This window comes from Perca fluviatilis, chromosome 24 (genome assembly GCF_010015445.1).
Source record: "Perca fluviatilis chromosome 24, GENO_Pfluv_1.0, whole genome shotgun sequence".
Lineage (NCBI taxonomy): Eukaryota > Metazoa > Chordata > Actinopteri > Perciformes > Percidae > Perca > Perca fluviatilis.
In genome coordinates, this window is record NC_053135.1 from 2,107,612 (window position 1) to 2,129,331 (window position 21,720).

The window sequence follows — 21,720 nt, forward strand, 5'->3', positions numbered from 1 at the left end:
TACAAACTGTTAGCAGCTGGGAGCTCCGACCAATCCAGGTGATTTTCCACGACAACAAATACCACGACACAGGAAATGACGGAGGGAATAAAAACACTTAACGTGCATTCGATGAGTAGGACGCAAACATTTTTGGTTTTTTGTGCAACCTTGATTTTCTTAAGTTTTCCAGACCTGCGTGGAAACATGTCCTTAGTTATTTTCCTTCATTTCTGATCCTTCTGCAGCTGCCTGCCTGACTGTAGCGGCCTCCTTAGTGAAGGTTTCAGTATTACTGGGTCAGTTCATGTAATGAGAGCTTATAGTACCATTTTTTACTTAGCTTAAACATGTTAAACGGGTAACAGATACCTTATGTTTTGTAACTTCTTCTTGCAATCTTTCTAAAACCTTGTGCTGCCTCATATGAAACATGGTGAAATCTGTCAGGTCAATCCTGTTGTACTGTATCGCACTGTCCAAAGACAATTTTCATCTAGACATCTAGATAACAAAGACAGCCAAAACAAAAGGATGAAAAGCACCAGCACACTGCTAATATTGTTATGCACCTGCAAAAAGTTCTGGATGTGCATGTCCCTCCCTATTGATGACAGCCTGCATCCAAATTATTACAGGGTCACACATTTAGAACCAAATTTATAGTTTTTCTTCCCATTTTTGACAAACTAAAGAAAACTACAAGATCTTAGCAAACTAGAGCTGAGCTGGAGCTGATTTTTGTTCATGGTCAACAAATGGACTGAAAACACTTCCAGCTGATTTGAGATACTTCACGTGTTGTACTTTGATTATGAGAAAACAACTATAAATAAGGATGCACTGATCCGACTTACTCTCTCTCATAATGTCAAACTCTGATTACCGATCTATTCACCGGATTAAAAATCCGTTCATTAGTGTCATTTTAACTTAAGTCAGAGATGGTGTGGCGGTCTGCCACTACTAAATTAATCTAACTAACAGAAGAAACACTTACATAAAAGATATATAACGTAACAAAGAAACGGACAAACAGACTTGTCACATCTGGCCGACACCGACAATGATTAGCAGCCACCTTAACAAATCAATGGATTATAAATTAAATAGAGGAATCTCGCACAGTTTGACGTGCTATGAACTTGTAAGTTCGCCATTTATCGCACTCATTTTAAGGCTCTTTTGAACCAACCTTTGACACAATTAAATTAACATTAAGATATACCAAAAAGCCAACTTAACTGATACTTAACTGCTCCAGTTAGTGTCAGTTTGTGCCTTCAGGTCAAAGTAAAAGAAACAAGTTAATTGGTGCATCTGATGTGTAAATATGAACATGAATACAGGCAGCATTAATATAAATATGGCAGCAACACATAACAAAACAAAACGGTTAACTTAAACCCAAAGTGCAGCAGTCACAAACTCTCCACCTTTAAATAAAATCAGTGTTAGACATTTTATAAGATACTATCAGGGTTCAGTGGTCTCACAACTGGTCCCTTTTCTCTTTTTTTTTTACATCATATATGATGCAGAGTAACATTTTATCACAAGAAAAACCCACACCCAGATTTCACGATTCAAACTAAATTCTGTACTTTTTACAGATTTTTATCTTCAGATGATTTTTCTAAGGCCAATATTAATATTAATCATTGTCCCGTGCACTTTTACAGAATATAATATCATTCAAAAAAGGTGTGCTTCAATTAGAGTTTGTGAACTTGTTTAAGTTTGTACCAGGAAATGGCAGAGAGAGAGACAGAGAGAGAGAGAGACAGAGAGAGGGAGAGAGACAGAGAGAGAGAAAGACAGAGGGAGAGAGAGACAGAGAGAGGGACAGAAAGAGGTAGAGACAGAGAGAGAGAGAGAGAGAAAGAGGAGAGAGATAGAGAGAGGAGAGAAGAGAGAGAGAGAGAGAGAGAGAGGGGGAGAGAGAGAGAGAGGGAGAGAGAGAGAGGAGAGAGACAGAGAGAGAGAGAAGAGAGAGAGAGAAGAGAGAGAGAGAGAGAGAGAAGAGAGGGAGGGGAGGAGGAGGGAGAAGAGAGAGGAGGAGGAGGAGAGAGAAGAGAAGAGAGAGAGAGAGAGGGGGAGAGAGAGAGAGAGGGAGAGAGAGGGAGAGATAAAGATAGAGGGAGAGAGAGGGAAGGAGAGAGAGAGAGAGAGAGAGAGAGAACTTCTGACCAATCACTTGTTCTTGGAGTTGCTACAACCACAGCAACTGAAAGAATTAATCAATTCCTTAATTGGCTGATTGATGGGCAACAAGTTTAAGAATTGATTAATCACTTAAAGGGACAGTTGAGATGTTTTGAAGTGTGGTTGTATGAGCTGCTTCTCCATAGTCAGTGTATAAGCTCCAGTAGATGGTACTCAAATGTGAGGATCTTCAAATACACCCTTTTTGAATGAGATGATATTTCATACATACAGTTTTTTCAGACTTCATGATCATCATTGTAAGATTACATAAGATTATGAGTATCAAATTAATTTTCCACTACGTGCCAGACCTTTCAGGTCTGTGCAGCAACCCTGTGAACACATCCTTACACTTGACCACAACTTTGTTTCCAAGTTGCAAATACTTCTTTCCGTCGCAGTTTTCCCTTCAGCCTGGCTTTCTAAACGTTTTACTTGAACTTGAAGCAGTACAGTTAAATGCCTCACTCCCACACGTCATTGATTAATTGATTAAATGAATGACCGTGGGAGTGTTGATCTTGACACTGTTGACACTGAAGACCCAGAGTTTGGCACTCTGAACATTAAACATGCTAAACGTGTGTGACAGTACCTGTGTTTCCAGATTATATAAGAAGAAGAAAAAGATCAGCTCTTCTCTTTTTTCAGTCTGCAAACAATAGATCTTCTTAGCGGTTGAAATTGTTAAGCGGAAGTAAAAGCTTTCTGCCTCTGGCTAAATATTCCAGCGCAGTTACATTGAAAACACGTGGAGCAGCGATGATGTGGTTACTACGGTTAGGACTTGCCTGTCATGAGGTGGGAGGAATTCTTCACAGGTTGCAGTTACAGTAGTGTCGCACTGGTTTCACCTATTTACAACGTCAGCGGAGTAAAGCTCCTCTCTCTCTCTTTTGCTAATTGAACATGATGGACTCTGGATCCTGGTTCATCATTTGAGCCATGTGCCGCAGGACGTCCTTCTTGGTGATGATGCCCAGGAGACGCCTGAACAGAAATAAACAAGGTCAGAGGTCACGTCACGGCTTTCCACTCAACACTCATATACAAAACAGCAGAAGAAAATAAAATACCTTTATGAATGGGTTAAAAAAAAACATCCATTCTTTGCTGTAGTGAAATTGTCTTTTTTACAACTAGAAAAGCTTTTTATTTGTGGTTTAACTGCTGCAATATCTTCAAACTTTTTGCTAAAACTCCTTCAGCAGATTATTAGAAAGTAAATGATAAATAGGCTGAAATTAAACACTTGCAATGTTTCCATATCTGTGTACTTTTGCACCAGTGTGAGTCCTGTTCTTACCCGCTCCTGGTGACAAGACACTGGCGGAGGCCCAGCTTGCGGAAGATGTCCACCACCGTCTCCATGGGCGTGTGGTCGGTGACGGTGAAGGGGCTGAGGTTCAGGATGCGTCGCAGCTTCAGTGGCTGCGGGTTGCTGGCCGGCAGCAGCGGCGCGTCCTCGGTGAAGTAGACCACCGAGCTGCTCACCACGCCGTCCTGCTTCTGACGGGCGGTCTCTGTAGACAGAAAGGGGGAGAAGTCTGTTCATCTTCAGGCCTGGTTGGAAAATGAAAACTAATCTGGGCCTGTTTCCTGATGACAGACAGTCAGTACGAATGCTCTCAAATTGACTTTCTCAAAAAAGCACCACTTTAAATCCACAATGGAAATAAGTTTGTAACTCTCTTGTGTTATCCTCGACAGTTCTGATAAATGTACAATGTCACTGTGTTGGCATTTTGTTATGCATTTATTTCTGTTACTGTCTAATAAATAGATAAAAAAACAAAAAAAAACAAAGATGTGCTCAGAAGATTCTTAGAAAATAAGTTATTCAGCATGAAAAATAGCACAGAAAATGAAAGAAATCTTAGTCGACCAAAATGAGTGATTAGAGAGGAGGCAGCCCAACACTGTTTTTATATGTTTTAATGTTTTGTGTGTTGTATGTTATGTTGTGGTCTATAAAGTTTTAAGGATGTCCTGCCTCTTAGATTGTAAAACTAGTTTAGCTACAGGTACCTATAAAGTAACCTAACCTACACAACATCCTACGTGGCTCACCAGAGAACATCAGTGGTCATGATAAAAAGTGTCCTCAATAAAGAACTGAACTAGTTTAACCAACTTACTGATGGCCAGGGTGAGATCGCGGCGCTGAACGAAGCCGATGAGCCTCTCCGACTCTCTGGAAACGACCACGGGGAAGCCGTTATAATCGGTGTCTTTGATCAGCGCCTCCACGTCCTCCACCGTGGTGGTGTCCTGGGTGAGGACGGCCAGGGGCGGGTCGTTCCTGCGGGGCCGCATCACGTCGGTGGCCAGCGTGCGGTGGGTGAACTCGTCCCTGACGTCCAGGTAGGGGTAGCCGTTGAGCTGGATGTGAGACTCGTAGATGCCCTCCTTCCCGAAGGCGTCCGCCACCCACTTGCTGGTGACGGCGGCGGCCATCAGGGGGACGATGTACTCCAAACCGCCCGTGAGCTCAAACATGATGACCACCAGGGAGACGGTCATCCTGGTCACCCCGCCTGAAAGGACCCAATCACAGCTGGTTCTTTACAGGATGCAAGGCTGGAACAGTTGGTCCTTCATACGTTTAAATAGGGCTGTGTTCGATTGAAGAAAGTCTTAGTCGACTAACACTCATTCAATTGTACCGACTAATCGATTAGTTGATTTAATCGACAGATCTGTAAATCTGAGTTTCTCCACAACGAATCATGCAAAAGGATGCATATATTGAATAAGATGATGCCTCCTTTGCATATTTAAAAACACATTTCAGAAAACGTGTAATACAACAAATAACTGCCTTAATGAAAGTAATCAAAGTAGGTTTCACGGTGATATCTATTAGGTAAAATGTCAACCCTTAATTCTTGTGTTTACCAGAGATGTGCTCGTACGTTTTCTTGGAAATAAGTCACTCAGAATGAAAAAAAGCATCAAATGTGACTAATCGACTAAAGAAATCTAAGTTGACTAAGACCAAAACGACCGATTAGTCGACTAATCGACTAAGAGGGAGCAGCCCTACGTTTAAATTAGGGATGCACCGAATATTCGGCCACCGAAAATTTTCGGCCGAAAATGGCCCAAAAGGGCATTTTCGGTTTTCGGCCGAAATACCTTTATCACCGAAACAATACGGCCGAAAATGTTGTGATGACGCAAACAGAAAACGCGACCTGCACGTGTGTCAGTACCCGATCCGTTCCACCTGCAAAGCGTCTCCTAGGCAACGAGGTTGAGACGGACCACGGAGTGAAAACAATGAAAAGTACGCTCTTAGAGTCTGTCAGCACACGTTTCAGTGAGATCTGTTCGGATCCTCTGCACTTCATCGCGACTGTACTTGATCCGCGTTATAAAGACCATTACTTGGATGCGGAAATAAAGCAGGGCGCACGAGAAATGATCCAGGCCGCCATGGAGACGGAGAACCCGCGTGGAGACGGAGCAGCGCCCAGCGCAGGAGATCAGAGCACAGAAAAAAAGACTTGTCTCTCTGCACCAGATGAGGGGCATGCACCCTCGTTGTCTGATATGTTCAGTGAAATCCTGCAAGAAAGTGCCTCAAATAATAATAATAATAATAATAATAATAACAACAATAGGTAAGCTATTCTGTTCTTAGGCTACTGTATACTGTATGTGACTATCAGATTGTAGCCATATTTCTGCTAGATATTTTTTTAATTAAACTTTAATATTAATTTATACAATTGCAATGCCTTGATTTTAGTAAAGTTAGTACACAGTCATAGCCATAAATGCAATGGTACTAATAATTGGCTTAATTTCTTTCGGTGTTTCGGTTTCGGTTTTTGGTCTTGGTTTCCTCTTTTTTCGGTTTTCGGTTTCGGCCAAGAATTTTCATTTCGGTGCATCACTAGTTTAAATCTAGATTTTAAACCCTTTGAATTTCTAGACAGTCCTTCCAGAAAAATGCAAAGTTTTTTTGTGATTGTTGCGGGCAAACATCCTTGATTATGCGGCAAGTTTCATAAAAAAATGCGATGGAATATGCGGGATATTTATGCATTATTATTTTATGCGATGAAATTGCGGGAACTTACAAAAACTGCGGTTTGATGAAAAAGAGAAAAAAAAGTGATTCCCCCCCTCCACACTGTGCTTTTCGATGATGTTCAAGTCGCGTAATCACGTCACTTCATAACGTTCCCATGGCAACAGGGGAAAATGGCTGCTCTTGTGTGAAGTAAACGCATTTTTCAACTTTCTGCTAAGATATATTATGGGACTTTTTTGCAACGAAAATGCGGGGATTATGAAATCATGCAAAGCCCCGCATATTTTGCGCTGAAATCGGCAATTTATGCGGCGAAAGTGCGGCATATTTGAAAAAAATGCATAAATATGCAGACTTTGGCTGATTATGCATTGAATTATGCGATCGCATAATCGCATTTTTCTGGAGGGACTGTCTAGATTTACTCAGTTGAAGACATCAGATGTGCCCACTATTCTTCACCCACGAACAGAGATGCAGTTTCCAGAAGTGCTTCTGCTCACCCAGACAGGCGGCGGCTCCCACCATGGCGTAGAGTCCCGGTGTGACACAGTCCGCGCCGGGCCGGCACCAGTTCTTGAAGATGATCCAGTCGTGGTGGTGGTACGCCATCTGCTCTACGGCGATCCCGACGATCCGTCCTGCGATAGCTCCAACAGCCATGCTGGGAATGAAGAGACCCGACGGGATCTGGGCAGGAAACAGAAGCTCTTTTTGGGTCTCCAAACACTATTTGTGACATTATTATCTTGTTGAAGCATAGAGAGTGTGTGCAATAACTCTTATCAGAAGTCTGAAAAGAAAAAAAGATTAGTTTTCTAATTAATAATGCACCCTAAAAGCCTTTACACACTGGGGACATTTTTTCATGTGATTTATTCACACATTGTTTTTGTATTTTCACACGGAATGTGAACATTACGCTACGATAAAGCAATGTAATTTTGTTCAGAATGAGGTTGATTTTTCTGAGCTTTCGCACCACGAAAAAAAACATCAACCAATCACATTGTGTTGTTTACTTATGACAATCTTAATACAACAACTAGGAGGCTGCTCTCCAATACTTGGATTGTACAGATGCTCTCCAATACTTGGATTGTACAGACGGCAAACTTTTGAAGTCCTCAAACTTGACAAAGACAGCGTTTACCAGAGACACTCTTAACGTTCTTACCTTTAACAGTAATAGACCCAGACATATTGTATGGTACACTGTTTACCAGATGGAAATAAACTCACTCAACTAGTATTTCACTAAAAGGAATCTCAATTTGAACTAATTTTTGTGTAATTTATTTGTCACGCCACCTGTCTGTAAAGGCCTTTAAAAGGGGAGAAGTTTTTTAACCAAATGTATTCCCCATCCTCTTTCTCTTACTGACCTTCATGCCAAAGGTGAAAATGGTGATGACGATTTTAAAGACGAGCGCGAGGGCGAGCTGCCAGAGGGCGTTGTAGACCCCGGGCCCTGCCGGTCGGTCCGGGATGTCGTCCACCGGCCGACTCATGTTGGGGTTGTTGATGTAATCACACAGCTGCGACGACTCCAGAGCGCCGCAGTCGTTGAAAAGCTCCGAGATGAGCTCGCTGGTGCTGCGCCGGGTATACGGGTTTGGAAACGCCAGCACTGCGGTGATACCCGTCACGGCGATGACCTCCAGGACCGGGTACTTCCCCAGCTGGGTGGTCTTCCTTCGACGGCACCAGGCGATGTTGGCCCGGATGAAGAGGGTCCCCCAGAGGCCTCCGAACACGCCCAGCAGGATGAAGGGCACCAGCTCAGCCATGTACCACGGCGTGTGGTACTCCACGTAGAAGAGCACCAGGCGGCTGTTGCCAAACGGGTTGATGGAGCGCAGCGTGAAGGCGGCGACCAGCGCGGCGAAGAACGAACGCCACAGAGTCTTCAGAGGGAAGTAGTAACTGACCTGAGGGAGAGACGAAGGACGGCTGATTGTTTTTAGAGAAAAGCATATGAACAAAAGACAACTGTATTGTACGTATCAAAGTAGGGCTGCTCAATTAATCAAATATTAATCCGTCTTGTGTTCTGAATGAAAAAAAAAAAGGTTCAAACAGGAGAAGTATTAAAGGGACATTTCACAGTTCAAGGTGTTTTCACTGTTGATTTGTTTAACAGTTTCACTCTTTTATAACTTCAATAAAAGCAACAGCTTTCCAAAAGCCAAGAGTAATTGTGTTAAATAATCATGATTTCAATACTGACTAAAATAAACGTGATTACGATTTGTTTCCCCATAATCGAACAGCCCTATATCGAGGTATATTCCCCAAAAGTAGCCGGCCGTGATGAACAGGCTGACCGCAAAGTAAACAAAAACATGACTTCAGCGCTGTCTCACAGGTCAGCAGGTTTAGGCGTCAACACACATTAATGCAGCGGGAGAACGTGTGATTTTTAACAAACCTCTTCCAGGCTGAACAGAACTCCTCCGATCGGTGCACCGAAGGCCACCGACACGCCAGCTGCTGCTGCGGCCGATAACACCTGAGAGGTCAGAGGTCAGATACACAGTCACAACGTCTGGGTGTGACACATCTAGTTCAGCCATTTAAAATCTGATTATAAGAACATTTTGCAGGTGATGTTCTACAAGTTATAGTATGATTGTGGTTTTTATTATTAATATTATTATGTTTTTTCAATTAAATATTATAATTGTTATTGTTTTCATTCATGTATGTATTTTTTATTTAATTATTTTTATTTGAAGTGTGCTCTTGTCTTTTTGACATTATGTTGGTTAATGTGGAAAAGAAGAATGACAAAACTATGTTTAGTTATCTTTGGAATGATGCCTCACAATAAAAACTTTTAAAACATAAAATGTGATTATATTTCTGGATTTAAATCTACATTATCCCATTAAAAGGAGTCCTTAATACCAATTAAAACTTTTTCAGGCCAAAAATATCTGAAAAAGAGGGAATATTGCATATTTGAATGCTACATAAAGTCTCTGTGAAACTTATTTATTTTATTCAACGTCTTGTTTGAGCTGTGACGTTTGATTTTTGTGAGTTGGTTTTGTTAATACAGTTGTTTTAGAAAAGGAAACTCATAATCAAAAGGATATTATTAAGTGTTCATTGAAGCGTATTGTTCTGCTAAATGTGAGCATGAAACACTTGATGATGTGCTGACAAATAAACCTCTAATGTGTGTATTTCAGAAATGTGATGAGCTCAAAAGTTCTGCTTGGTGTTCCTGTGTTTTATCAGCGGCGTACCTCTCGGCGCTTGCCCTCGTTCTTGCTGTACTTGGAGAAGAGGCTGCAGAAGAGGTTTCCGCAGCAGCAGGCCACGTGGACCAGAGGGCCCTCCTTCCCCAGGCTGAGACCCGACGACACCGCCAGAACCAGGGTGACCGTCTTGATCAGCAGGGTCCATTTCCCCAGGTAGCCCCGGATGATGAAGCCGCTCAGGATTGTCTTGATCTGCACACAAACACAAATATTAGTATCTGTGAATAAGGGATGTTGACGATTAATTGTTAATCGAGATTAAGAACTTTGATAAGTTAAACAGGTTTAAAACAAAAATAAAACTGTGTGTTGCATGGTAAAAGAAAAATACAATCTATTTATTAACTGGTAGTTAACTTGATGCTGCAAACTTTGCACTAGCAAGCTGAGTTTTAAGCTTTCTTTTTCTGCTCAGTTCGTGGCTCTCTGCTCTGCTCACAGCGGAGAGCTACGTGACACGTAGCTGTATTGATATCGAGGACTGGCGAGTTAAATCGGCCATCCCACACACAGAGTATGCCAGGCAGACACACAGCTGACAACCTCGCAGGAGGATGCGGTGTCAGGCTCAGTCATACGCTGGAAAGTGGCTGCATGTGTCACAACAATTCAGGGAACATCGTGTTTGTGCCACTAGTACAAGTCCGCAGCACGCTGAAAGTATGTCCGAGCCTCCAGGACGACTACTAGACCTACTGTACCTCCACAGAGCTGGAGTGAAGGTGAACTGGGACTGCTTGTAGGTTTATGGTCAGAAAAGAAATCTAAATTAGCATCCCTACTATGAATATTTTAACTGTCCAAAAACAGAAATGACAGTAATATGTATAAGGTGTGGTTGTTTTTTTGTCAGGCGTCTGCAGCGATGTCAGCCACCCACCCGCCTTTACACAGAGAACCCGTTTTATTTCCATACTTTGTAGGTGTTGCGGCTGTAAGCAGTCCAACAAAGTGCTGAAAGGGACTAAACACTGAGAGATGCATAAACACACGCGCTTGAGAATAGTATTGCATTTTTTCCTCCACACGTAAAAAACAACTAGCACTGCAGTTACCAAATGCAAAGTAACTTTGTGAGTCGAAATAAGTACGTTAGTGTGGCGGTCAACAGAAAGTGTGTCGCTCCCAGGCTCACCCCCTCTCTGTCAAGGCCCAAAAAACCAACAGGTGAAGCAAACAAATAGGTTATCACTTCCACTCAAACCGCAATGAAAATGCCCACCACCTACAATATAAGTGCACACTATAATAATCAATGAATAATATAAATGAGACCATAAACAACGTACACTATGTGGCTCCTACAGTAGGTGTGACTTTTTTGCCGTATTAACACTGCGCAATATTTGTTTATATTTAAAATAGCGTTATTATGGAGGCGAGTCTATTGACAAGACTTATTCTAATTGGAATATAAGCAATAGTAGCTTTTAAATCCAAATACAAATCCATGTGCCTTGATCAATTGTTTTTAATCTCAATAAACACAGATAATATTTGGCTGAAATTCCTCCCATTTGTCTGGGACATTGAAATCTCATGGATCACGGAAACCTCAGTCTCACCTCTGGGATTCCTGACCCGCAGGCATACGGAGCGAACACTCGCACCAGTGACACCGCCAGGAAGGAAAACAGCAGAGCCCACAGAACGTACAGGAAGTAGTTCAACACGTACGCTCCCGCTCCCTGAGAGACAAAAAGCCATTATATTATAAACAGTAAAAGTAGGCTAAACGGAACAACTTCTAGACACATGATTAGGGCCAAAAGTGTGCACAGAAGATCGTATTTTTATTATTTCCTGATTAAACTAAATGATTCCTCAATAAAACAGCTTTTATTAAAATATAGCAGATGTTTTTTGTATTATAAAATGATAATTCACAATTAATGACAGCTTCTACTGGTTATCAAACATTTCCTAAACTGGGAAGCACTGTCAGGTTGTCCCCATCTTTTCTCACTTATAACTCTCATCTTGAGACTCATCTTTTTATGACTACTTTCGAGTCTCAACAATTATTTACAAGACTAGATGATTGCCATTATTTTGTCTGTTACACCTAAAGATTTAAAATATGTTTAAAATAAATTGACTTGGCTGCAACCTGACCCTGATAAGACAGAAACCGAATGATTATTAATGATGGATAATCGTGCAGCTGTGGGTTAAGCTCCTACTCAGTGACTTTTCCAATGATGTTTTATTTTGGCGGGAGCCAGGTCTTACCTCAGCGTGGCCCGTCATCAGCTCGGCCCACTTCTGCCACTGAGGACACTTGTCCCGGTCGTCGAAGGTCGTCTCGTTGGACGTCCAGCAGCACTGCTCGTGGCTGTACCAGAAGGCCGACAGACACACACCTTCCTTCAGATCTGTCATCCAGTCCACCGCCAGGTCGATCACTCCGGCCAGCGTCCCTGCAGAAAACAGGACACGTCTCAAGCCTTACAACGAGTGATGGTAGTCTGGGTACAAGAATGTTTCACGCTCTTCCAGCAGAGGTTTTTAGGCTGGACATACATGTTCATTCACCTGAGACGATAGAAAAGCATCTAAATGTATGTGTGCTATGAACTTGATGACAGTAACAACAACATGAAAACTTGACCTTTCATTTCACTTCAACCGAGATCTAAACATATTCTTCTCTTGTACCACCACCCCATCTCACTCCATCTCCTAAAAATGATGTCTGATGTCAGCTTGTTAAATGTGAATATGTTCTAGTTTCTTCTCTACTCTGTGACAGTAAACTGAATATCTTTGAGTTGTGGACAAAACAAGACAGTTGAGGATGTCATCTTGGGCTTTTTGGAAACACTGATCCACATTTTTCACAATTTTCTGATATTTTAGAGACCAAACAACTCATCCATTCATCCAGAAAATAATCCATGAATGCACAATAAAACATAATCGTTAGTTGCAGCCCTTATAACTAAACAGCTAAACAACCATCAGTATCAATAGTTAACAGGGTTTCTCTGTCATACTGTAGTGAAGAGTACTGTCTTCCCTTGTGACTGACCTGAGAGGAGTCCGATGAGCAGCATCACCACCCATCCTGACCAGGCGTCCAGCAGGCTCTTGATCAGCTCCCAGAAGGACTCCTTACTCTTACTCGTGATCTGGGAGACAAAACAAAAAGGAGACATGCATGTTATTCACTCACAGAGTTTGCACTGACTAGTGGATGATTAAAATATGTAAGAATCACAGGCCAAATTCAGGGACAAGACAGAGGCTGTTCAAACATACTGAAGCAGTTTCTACTCTTCAGAAGCAGCAGCTCCACTGGACGAACGTGAAATGCTTTGTTCAACAGCGAGCCGAGCACATTCTACTCAGATCTTCCAACTTTAAACACTTGAGTGAATAGACCTGACTGGGACCTGCTGAATAAATCCAGTTCACAGAGATATACGTGTGTTTCAAAGGAAGATTGGCACTAGTAGTATTCTGGTCGGCAGGTCATCGCTGCAACATGGCTGCATTTGTTCCGTCACAGAGCAGACGGTGAAACAACAAGAACCCTACGAATCAGTATCAGTGTTTCTGCCTACGTTTTCATTGTGATAACAACTCATCTCTTTACCCCTGTCCCCCATTTGTTATTCTCCTAGTGGTCTTGTCTCGCTAAAGCACCTATGGGATAAATGCTCCTGCTTGTTTGTATTTTTTTTTAAACCAATCACAACCAACTTGAGTGGCGCTGAGCTCCGGACGCAGCAACGGTGTCCTTGCTAAATAGATAGCGGAGAGGAAGGAGAAGGCCTGACATCCCAGCAGCCTGTACATCCGATATACCAGACTGTGCTCCTCGTGCCTTTACTTCAGCTTGTGTTTCTCTGTCTAAACAGGAATAAGCTATGTGTTTTATATGTTCTCGTCAGGTTTAAAACACAATAACTATTTCGTCAGGTACAGAGACTTACTTAGGAAACAACTGCCAAATAAGAAACAACAAATATATATATAGTTACATGTGTGTTAATAGAAAACCTGGTCAAACCTTGCGGTGTCGGTCCGTGTCTCTGGATTTCTCTCTCAGCCAGTCGATGGTGTGGAAGTCTTCATACGTGCCCACGTCAGGAAAAGGCTCGTCCAGGAAATCCATCAGGTTTCCAGCTCCGTTCATCTCCTCCGTGGGCGTGGCACTGCTGACACCTGGCAGAGGGGAACAGACTGTCAAACTATTCAACACCAGTAGTGACTGGCTGACCACAGTCAGCCTCTATCTCACACAAGAAGTAGTCTTAATGTTTGATTCTCCACATGAAAACTGCATTTCCCAGCAGCCTCAGTTTGATACACATGAAACAGTGCATGATTGTTTTAAAAAATATATATTTTGCAGAAACTGTTCTGATAATTCTGATAATTTCAGAACAAATGAAGAATAAATAACCAAGGACTGCAGCTGAATTACTGTCTTTATTGATTATTCTGACAAACTTAAAATCTACCCTCTCTATACTATTTTTATTATTACTATTTGTTCATCCAAACTCTGTAACCTGGTCCATATAATGATTTATTTTATTGTATTATATGTCAAGGGAGAGACACACACACACACACACACACACACACACACACACACACACACACACACACACACACACACACACACACACACACACACTTCTCCTTTAAGTATGACCTAATCTTGTTGGCCCTGGAGCTAGCTCATTTTGGCATTATACATTTTTTGGATTTGCATTCTACCCACTTTTTAACGCAACTGCTGCTGCACAGCAAATTCCCTCGAGATACATAACTATATTATCTTAATCGGTCTATAAAATATCAAAGACATATAAACAAAAGATGCAGCTATCAATGCACAACTCTTGAATATGAAATCAATGATTGCATGAAGAGAACAGTTTTGGGCTGGCATCTCTCACTATTTCACCTTTCAAGGGTGCACAAGTTGATAAATATGCTGCTACTTCCAACAGTCTTTAATTAGCAAACTCGCTTATTTCTTTGTGCTAACTGACATTTATTTAATTACAAGCATAACAATGAAAACATTTAGTTACATTAAGGGCAGACACTACAGCTGAATAGGAAAATGTTTTAACTAATATGTATCACCATGAAACTTCGCCAGTTGATTACTTGCATCAAGACAATTTGATTTTGTATTCCAAGTTTTCTGAAATCAATATAAGGGCTTTGCTTAATGTGTTAGCATTTAAAGCTAGCACTAGCATCCTCTCCTGTAACGTTAGCTAAGGTAGCTCGATAAAGTCGTCTTTTACCTTCACCGGCCTCCATGTTACAGTCCGTCCTCGCGACTGCGGGTGTTAAATGTTTCTCTTAAATTAATACCTTATATAATGTCGACTTTGTTCTGCATTTTAGCTTCGTTATAGAGAGAAAAGTAGCGTTTAGATGTCAAGAAATAAACAGGACGGCGTCAGAGTCTGCCTCCCACAATGCACCTGTTCAGACTCACTGACACAAAGATCGTCTATTGGAGAGATGACCCGGAAAAAATAAAATACCAAATTTAAAAGCTATTAAAAGTATGAAAAATACGTAAAGAAATCTTTTTAAATGTTAAGGAAATATGTAGAGACATCTTAACTGTATAAAATATGTGAAACATAAATATTTTTAATCTTTTAAACGTATAAATATGTCAAACTACATTTTTAAATGTTTCAAAAATATGAAAAATAAGCATTTTTAAATGCACAAAATATATTTCCAGATTATTCCTCCAATTTCTTTAATTTGAATGTATGTATTTTATACACTAACTCACTCTTAAAGTTAAACTTTAATTTAATATGATGTAATCATTTTGTAATGCTATATCCCTCTATTTTAATCATTTTTTATTAGATTGTTTAAATGTGTTATTTTAAATACCTACTGTCTTTATTTCATTTATTTGCATAAAGACAATAAATTAGGATATTTTGTATTAACTACATAGATGTATATTTTATTTTCGTGTGTATTTTGTACTGTTTAGAAATTATTCTCTGCAATTTTATATCATAAATGTAGCCTAAAATTGTTCAATTTAAAGATATTGATTATAATGTATTAAAAGTAGAATATTCCTCTCTGAGATGTCAAAACGATAAAAATCTTATTTTTACTGAGTGAGTTCCAGCTGTCAGCTGCTGGTGTCTGGTGTAATGGCGCCCTCTGGTGGAGATCAGCAGGAACTACAAGCAGCGCTGCAAACACGTTTTTCCAGGTTTTTCCTCCAATTTATTTTATTTATTTTGACTAAAATTGATCAATTCAAATATATTAAATCTAATGTAGTAATGAAAGTATAATATTCCTCTCTGAGATGTTGTGAAGGGCAAAATGTTTAAATAATTCACAAAATAAAACATTAAAAACCTTGAACAGTTCAGTGAGTGAGTCAGCTGCTGGTGTCTGGTGTATTTGCGCCCCCTGGTGGACATTTGTAGGAACTACAAGCAGAGCTACAGACAAATAGACACTAAAACATGTTTACAGTTCTCTACCTTTATTATTTTAATGTTTTATCATACACACTAACCAACTTTATTTGTTTAATTAATTTAAATTTTAAGAATTCCTTCACTAAAATAATCTATACCTTTATATGATAATTCTTTCTATTAATAATTCTATGCACTTTCTTTTGCTTTTAATTGATTAATTTAAAAATATTGAATCTAATTCAGTAGTTAACGTATAATATTCCCCTCTGAAATGTAGTGAACGACAAAATGTGTGAATAGTTCATAAAATAAAACCTAAAAAACCCTTCAGCTGCTGGTGTCTGGTGTAATGGCGCCCTCTGGTGGTGATCAGCAGGAACTACAAGCTGGTTTTTCCTCTATTTTATTATTTTTATTTTGTCTAAAATCGATCAATTCGAAGATATTAAATCTAATATAGCAGTTAAAGTATAATATACATCTCTGAAATGTTGTGAAGGGCAAAATGTCTAAATAATTCACAAAATAAAACCTTGAAAAGTTCAGTGAGTGAGTTCCAGCTGTCAGCTGCTGGTGTCTGGTGTAATGGCGCCCTCTGGTGGAGATCAGCAGGAACTACAAGCAGAGCTGCTGACACTTTTCTCCTTTTTTGATTTAGCCTATAATCAATCAATTTAAATATGCTAAATCTAATATAGTAATAAACGTATAATATTCCCCTTTTGAGATGTTGATGGCAAAATCCTTATTAAACAAATGAAGTCGGAATAAATTGTGTTCTAATGTGTGTATTTGTGTGTTCAGCTCTGCTTGTAGTTCTTGCTAATGTCCACCAGAGGGCGCCATTAAACCCTTTATTTAAAGGGCACTAAGACACCAGCTTCTAGCGTTTTAACCTTATGATTTTATGAATTGTTAAAACATTTTGCCCTTAAAACATCTCAGGGGGAATAATATTCTTCTACTACTACATTAGATCAAATTTCTTTAAATTAATCGATTACAGGGTAAGAAAATTAAATAAAAGTGCACAGAATAATTAATAGAAAAATGATTTAAAAAAGGGATAGACCATGTAAAAAATAAAGTCTTGAAATTTAAATTAATTAAACAAATGAGGTGGGTTAGTGAATAAGATAAATACATTCAAATTAAAACAATAAAATTAGAGGAATAAACATGTTTTAATGTCTATTTGTGTGTTCAGCTCTGCTTGTAGTTCCTGCTGATCTCCACCAGAGGGCGCCATTACACCAGACACCAGCAGCTGACAGCTGGAACTCACTCACTGAACTTTTAAACATTTTATTTTATGAATTATTTAAATATTTTGCCCTTAACGTTTCAGAAAGTAATATACTTTTACTACTTTATTAGAGTCAACATTTTTAAATTGATCGATCATATCGATATATTAACATAATTAAACTGTCATCAGCAGGAACTACAAGCAGAGCTGCAGACATCTTTCCAGATCTTTCCTCTAATTTTATTATTTATAAATACTCTCTAACATGATTGTAATAACTGTAAATCAAACATAAGTCAAAATACAGCATTACATTTAATACATTTCACAAGAGTTTAGAATAGTTATTACATTTCCAGAAAATATGAACCTGGGTCTCCGAGTCTCAGAACGAGGTCTGTTCCTGACACAAAGTCAGTCTCTTTAAAACCAAAACTAAAATAATACTCATATTCACATTTTAAGATAATTCTCCTGAGATCCTGACGAGTTATCACAAAATACAAAAACAGTCGTTATAAAGATGATGCCACCAGAACAATCTGAGGGTGTCTTCATAAATAAAGGAGATGAATCCTGATCTCCAGATTATTATTATCAACCACGGCCGGCTGCTGTCGGCCTTCACAGAAACGGACGTCAAACACAGTATTAGTACCGGCAATACAGTCATACTTTCATTTAATGAGTAAACAATATTAAAAACAGGTCTAAAAAAACAGGAGCATAAAAGAACAAAGAGAGAAGGCTTTCTGAAGAAGAAATGTGTTTGTTGTCCCTGAAGGAGCCCTCAGGTGGTCTGGGAGGAGCTCCACAGAAGAGGAGCGGCTGAGCAGAAGAAGGACTTTGTTTCTGGAGCCGAGGTCACGTCAGGAGGTCTGTAGTGTGAGGTAGGGAGGGCGTTTCCATGGATACACTGATGGGTGAGCAGCGAGATGTTGTACTTGGTCCTGAAGGAGACAGGAAGCCAGTGGAGAGAGTGAAGGATGGGTGTGATGTGGAGGTATTTCCGTACCTTCGTTAGGACCCTAGCGGAGCTGTTCTGGTGAAGTCGTCGAAGGCTCAGCTAGAAGTCCTGATGACGAGAACGTTACAGTAGTCCCGCCTTCAGGAGGCAAAGCTGTGCACGGGCTTATTCTGCATCTGACAGAGTGTGAGACGCAGTTTGGTAACGTTCCTGAGGTGGTAGAAGGAGATCTTACACACCGACGACTGCTTCACCACATCTCAAAGCGCTGGTCTTCCTTAAAGGAGGTTCTGTCCACAATGTTGTTCCCGAAGAGTCTAGAAAACACCAAACAAAGAGAGCAGACGCTATTCACACAGAATAAGATGTGGAGCGGTTCACTGAGCTGATCTGAAGTTATTCATTTCCTCTTAACTGAATGAATGGGACACTAATTAAAGAAAGCTCACCGCACGGTGTCAGTGGACGGGTTGATGGACAGTCGCAGTAACAGGTCAGCTGAAGCATCCGTGATGTTATTGTGACTCAGACTGTAACATGCACACAAACATTTATTACATCACATTTATTACTGTACATTATATCAGCCGGCTGCTGCTGATGGACATTTTCTACTTTAAACAAATCACCACAGCCCAAATCTCCTGATAATCAGGATAGATTGGGTCGTGCCAACTGAATTATTATGAGTTCTCTGTGTTTATAGCTCATCTCCAGCCAGACTGAGGCTTTCTGAAGGAATTTACAGTAAAATACATGAAAACTACTCACTGTAGATACAGCCAGGAGAGAATAAGTACAGTATGTTTGTTGTACTGCAGCTTTCTGTAGACAGCTCTGACTATACAGACATGTTGTCTTCTAAAATAATCATTTACACACTGACGGGAACTTCAGTCTCTCCTGAAATGTAAATGCAACAACATCTGCCCTTGAAAGAACGTTTAGGGGAATCTATAATAAATGTAGGTTGCTGTATGTAATATTAATATTTGGGGTTAATTAATTTATGTGTGTAGGATTATTTTCTCCAGAAAGTCGTCTTGCTGTCCTCTCGGCTCATTAAACTGAGCAGCTGACATTGCTGGCTCTTTTTGAACCTCACACAGACTCTACCGGTTGCTGTAATATATATTTTATAAATTAACTCCTCCACCTCGGTTAGAGCTGACCCTGCGTTATAAACACTGTTGCACACATGAACACATTTGTAGTTTGACTCACTCCAGGACTTGTACTTTGTGCAGATGTGCGCTGAGTGTGAGCAGCAGCTGGTCAGTGAGTCCACAGTGACTCAGGTCCAGCTCTGGCAGCTCTTCACTGAAGTCCAGCATCAGGGCCAGAGCTCCACAGGCCCTCTGATCCAGCGTGCTGTGACTGAGGTCCAGCTGTCCATCCAGGGCTGTACGGAGGGACACTGCCCGTCTCACTGACTCCCTCTCACTGTCCACAGGAACCAGGGACACCAGCCGGAGGAGGACAGCTTTACTGGCTCTGAGCAGCAGAAACAGACTGTTACGATGCAGAAACATGAACAAAAACTTCTCCTCTGCTTTCAGACTTTCTGGGATCTTTCCCACCTGAGACGGACTCTGTGCAGGACAGGAAACAGCAGGTCCAGGCCGCTGTCCTCCAGCTCACAGTCCTGCAGGATGAGCTGTGTGTCTCTGCTGCTGTGTGTCAGGATGGTGGAGACGGCCCTGCAGTCCTCAGCAGTCAGACTGAGAGAGTCACTCTGATGGTCCAGCTCCACACTGGAGCAGCAGGACAGATCCAGCCGGTGCTGCAGAGTCCTGAGCAGGCCGGCTGCTGCCCCCTGCTGGGCCTCAGAGGCAGCGCAGCAGTGGGCCAACCTCAGCAGCTGATTCCTGTCAACACTGAGAGGAAATGATCCACTAATTAAACCAATAACAGAACCATATAGATACTTCATTGATCAGATACTAGAATGATCTGCAGCTTCACATGCATTAGAAACAAAAGACAAATTAAAGGATAATTATGTTTTCTTTACAACTTATTATGGTAGTTTTGTCCTTTATTTCCATCAGTATTTATAACATAAAGCCTATAATGTTAATAGAAAAGATGGGGACTGAAAAGTGCTCCGATTGACCAAGAAACAGATCAGATCGTTTGGAAACAAACCTCCAGGTTAGACAAACTAATTCAAGAGAAAACTAAAGTAAACAGTAAAATGAGCCAAACTGTCAGGTGTAAACATGCTTCACACTTCCTGCTTCAACTCTGTCCCACTGTTCTGACTGGAGTTGTGCTCGTACAGTTGTCCTGTTCAGGGAGAGACTATCAGACATTTCAAGGCTCACATTCAGTGTGTGGTCTAAATAATCTGGAAAAACTGTTGGTTAGTTTCCAACCTGTGTGATTGCTCGTGTTTCTTGACCCGTCAGACTTCTTTTACAGATCTCAGCTGTTAGCTTGGTGAGTAAAATGTGAATATTACTGATAGAATGATGAGATAACTGGACTCAGGTGTTGATGATGGGAGAAGCAACAGTAAACAGACGAGCACTAATGTCTGACCTGAGATGAGAGACTTTGTCCAGCATTAAGAGGATGGACTTTATGTCCCCTGCTGGTATGGAGGTCCACGTGAGGTTCAGTTTAACTCGGTCACTGTGTGTGAGGGTGAAGAGCAGAGCAGCAAAGTCCTCCGAGTCCATCTCTCTGCAGGTCAGGTTGATGACATCATCCAATGACCTCAGTAAACTGGGTATAACGGGACTGGCTCGAGCTTTATAGATCTCTCTGATGGCGGTCAACACAAAGCTGGGACAGGGTCTGAAAGCATCAAGTGTATTCACCAGGACACTTTGTTTAGTGAAAACAAGCCACAGCAACACATGGACATGATTAAATATGATAAAACCTAAAAAACAACTTGCTGACCTTTTGAACACAATCCTGTCCAGAAAGGGAAGCAGACGTGTGGCTCTCTCCTGTAAGAAGCGGTTCTTCCTCATGTTCACAGTGATGGTGTGAGCTGAGGACTGCAGCAGCAGATAGTGAAGGAGCTCCCAGTTCAGACAGCAGGACGTCAGCTCTCCACCAACCTTCCTAAAGAAGGAACAGGTCAAGGCCTCATCCTGGATTTCATGGAGGACGGAGAGTAGTGGCTGCAAAACCTTCTCACTCAGTCTGCAGATTAAAACGTTAGAAAAGTAGATTATTAATACATTTAGCCTTTTTATTCATCAGTGTGTGTTTATGAGGCTCAGGAAAGACTTGTACTTGATTGTTAGAGGACCATCATGAAGCAGCAGAGGAATGAGACCCTGAGCAGGAACACAGACCTCCGTCAGGTCTAACCGTCTGACTGTCCAGTATCTCAGCAGGGAAGCCAAACTACTGACAACCTTCAACAGCACTCTCTCTGATGGCTGGGCTGTCTGAGAGGAGAGAGAAAGCTCTTCCATAGTCAGCCGACAGGCCACTCTCCCTCTTCTGACCCATCGACACATTAACAAGGCCATGTCAGTGGAAAGCCTGAAAACAAAAGAGAAAAAAAAGTTCACCACTAACTGAACATTCAAACTGGA

General features: G+C 41.0%; 2 protein-coding genes across 9 annotated transcripts in view; both read right to left on the reverse strand.

The window, feature by feature from the left end:
- Positions 1–2,069: 2,069 nt before the first annotated feature.
- clcn4 (chloride channel, voltage-sensitive 4) lies at positions 2,070–14,962 on the reverse strand. Its single transcript, XM_039792591.1, has 12 exons — positions 14,772–14,962; positions 13,514–13,668; positions 12,530–12,629; positions 11,731–11,918; positions 11,064–11,186; positions 9,484–9,690; positions 8,661–8,741; positions 7,615–8,160; positions 6,733–6,919; positions 4,326–4,724; positions 3,494–3,710; positions 2,070–3,177 (listed from the first exon to the last, which is right to left on the reverse strand). The coding sequence occupies exons 1-12, from the start codon at positions 14,785–14,787 to the stop codon at positions 3,087–3,089; spliced, it is 2,310 nt and encodes a 769-aa protein (XP_039648525.1). The 5' UTR covers positions 14,788–14,962; the 3' UTR covers positions 2,070–3,086.
- Positions 14,963–17,489: 2,527 nt separating this feature from the next.
- LOC120554188 overlaps positions 17,490–21,720 on the reverse strand; it is a 48,199-nt gene continuing 43,968 nt past the window's right edge. For all 8 annotated transcript variants that reach the window (XM_039792905.1, XM_039792907.1, XM_039792904.1 and 5 more), the window contains 7 exons: positions 21,413–21,667; positions 21,071–21,319; positions 20,705–20,962; positions 19,741–20,037; positions 19,385–19,654; positions 18,610–18,690; positions 17,490–18,477 (listed from right to left, as the gene is read on the reverse strand). In XM_039792905.1, the coding sequence (XP_039648839.1) occupies positions 18,411–18,477; positions 18,610–18,690; positions 19,385–19,654; positions 19,741–20,037; positions 20,705–20,962; positions 21,071–21,319; positions 21,413–21,667 (1,477 nt within the window). In that variant the 3' untranslated portion in view covers positions 17,490–18,410. The remainder of the gene's footprint in view (positions 18,478–18,609; positions 18,691–19,384; positions 19,655–19,740; positions 20,038–20,704; positions 20,963–21,070; positions 21,320–21,412; positions 21,668–21,720) is intronic.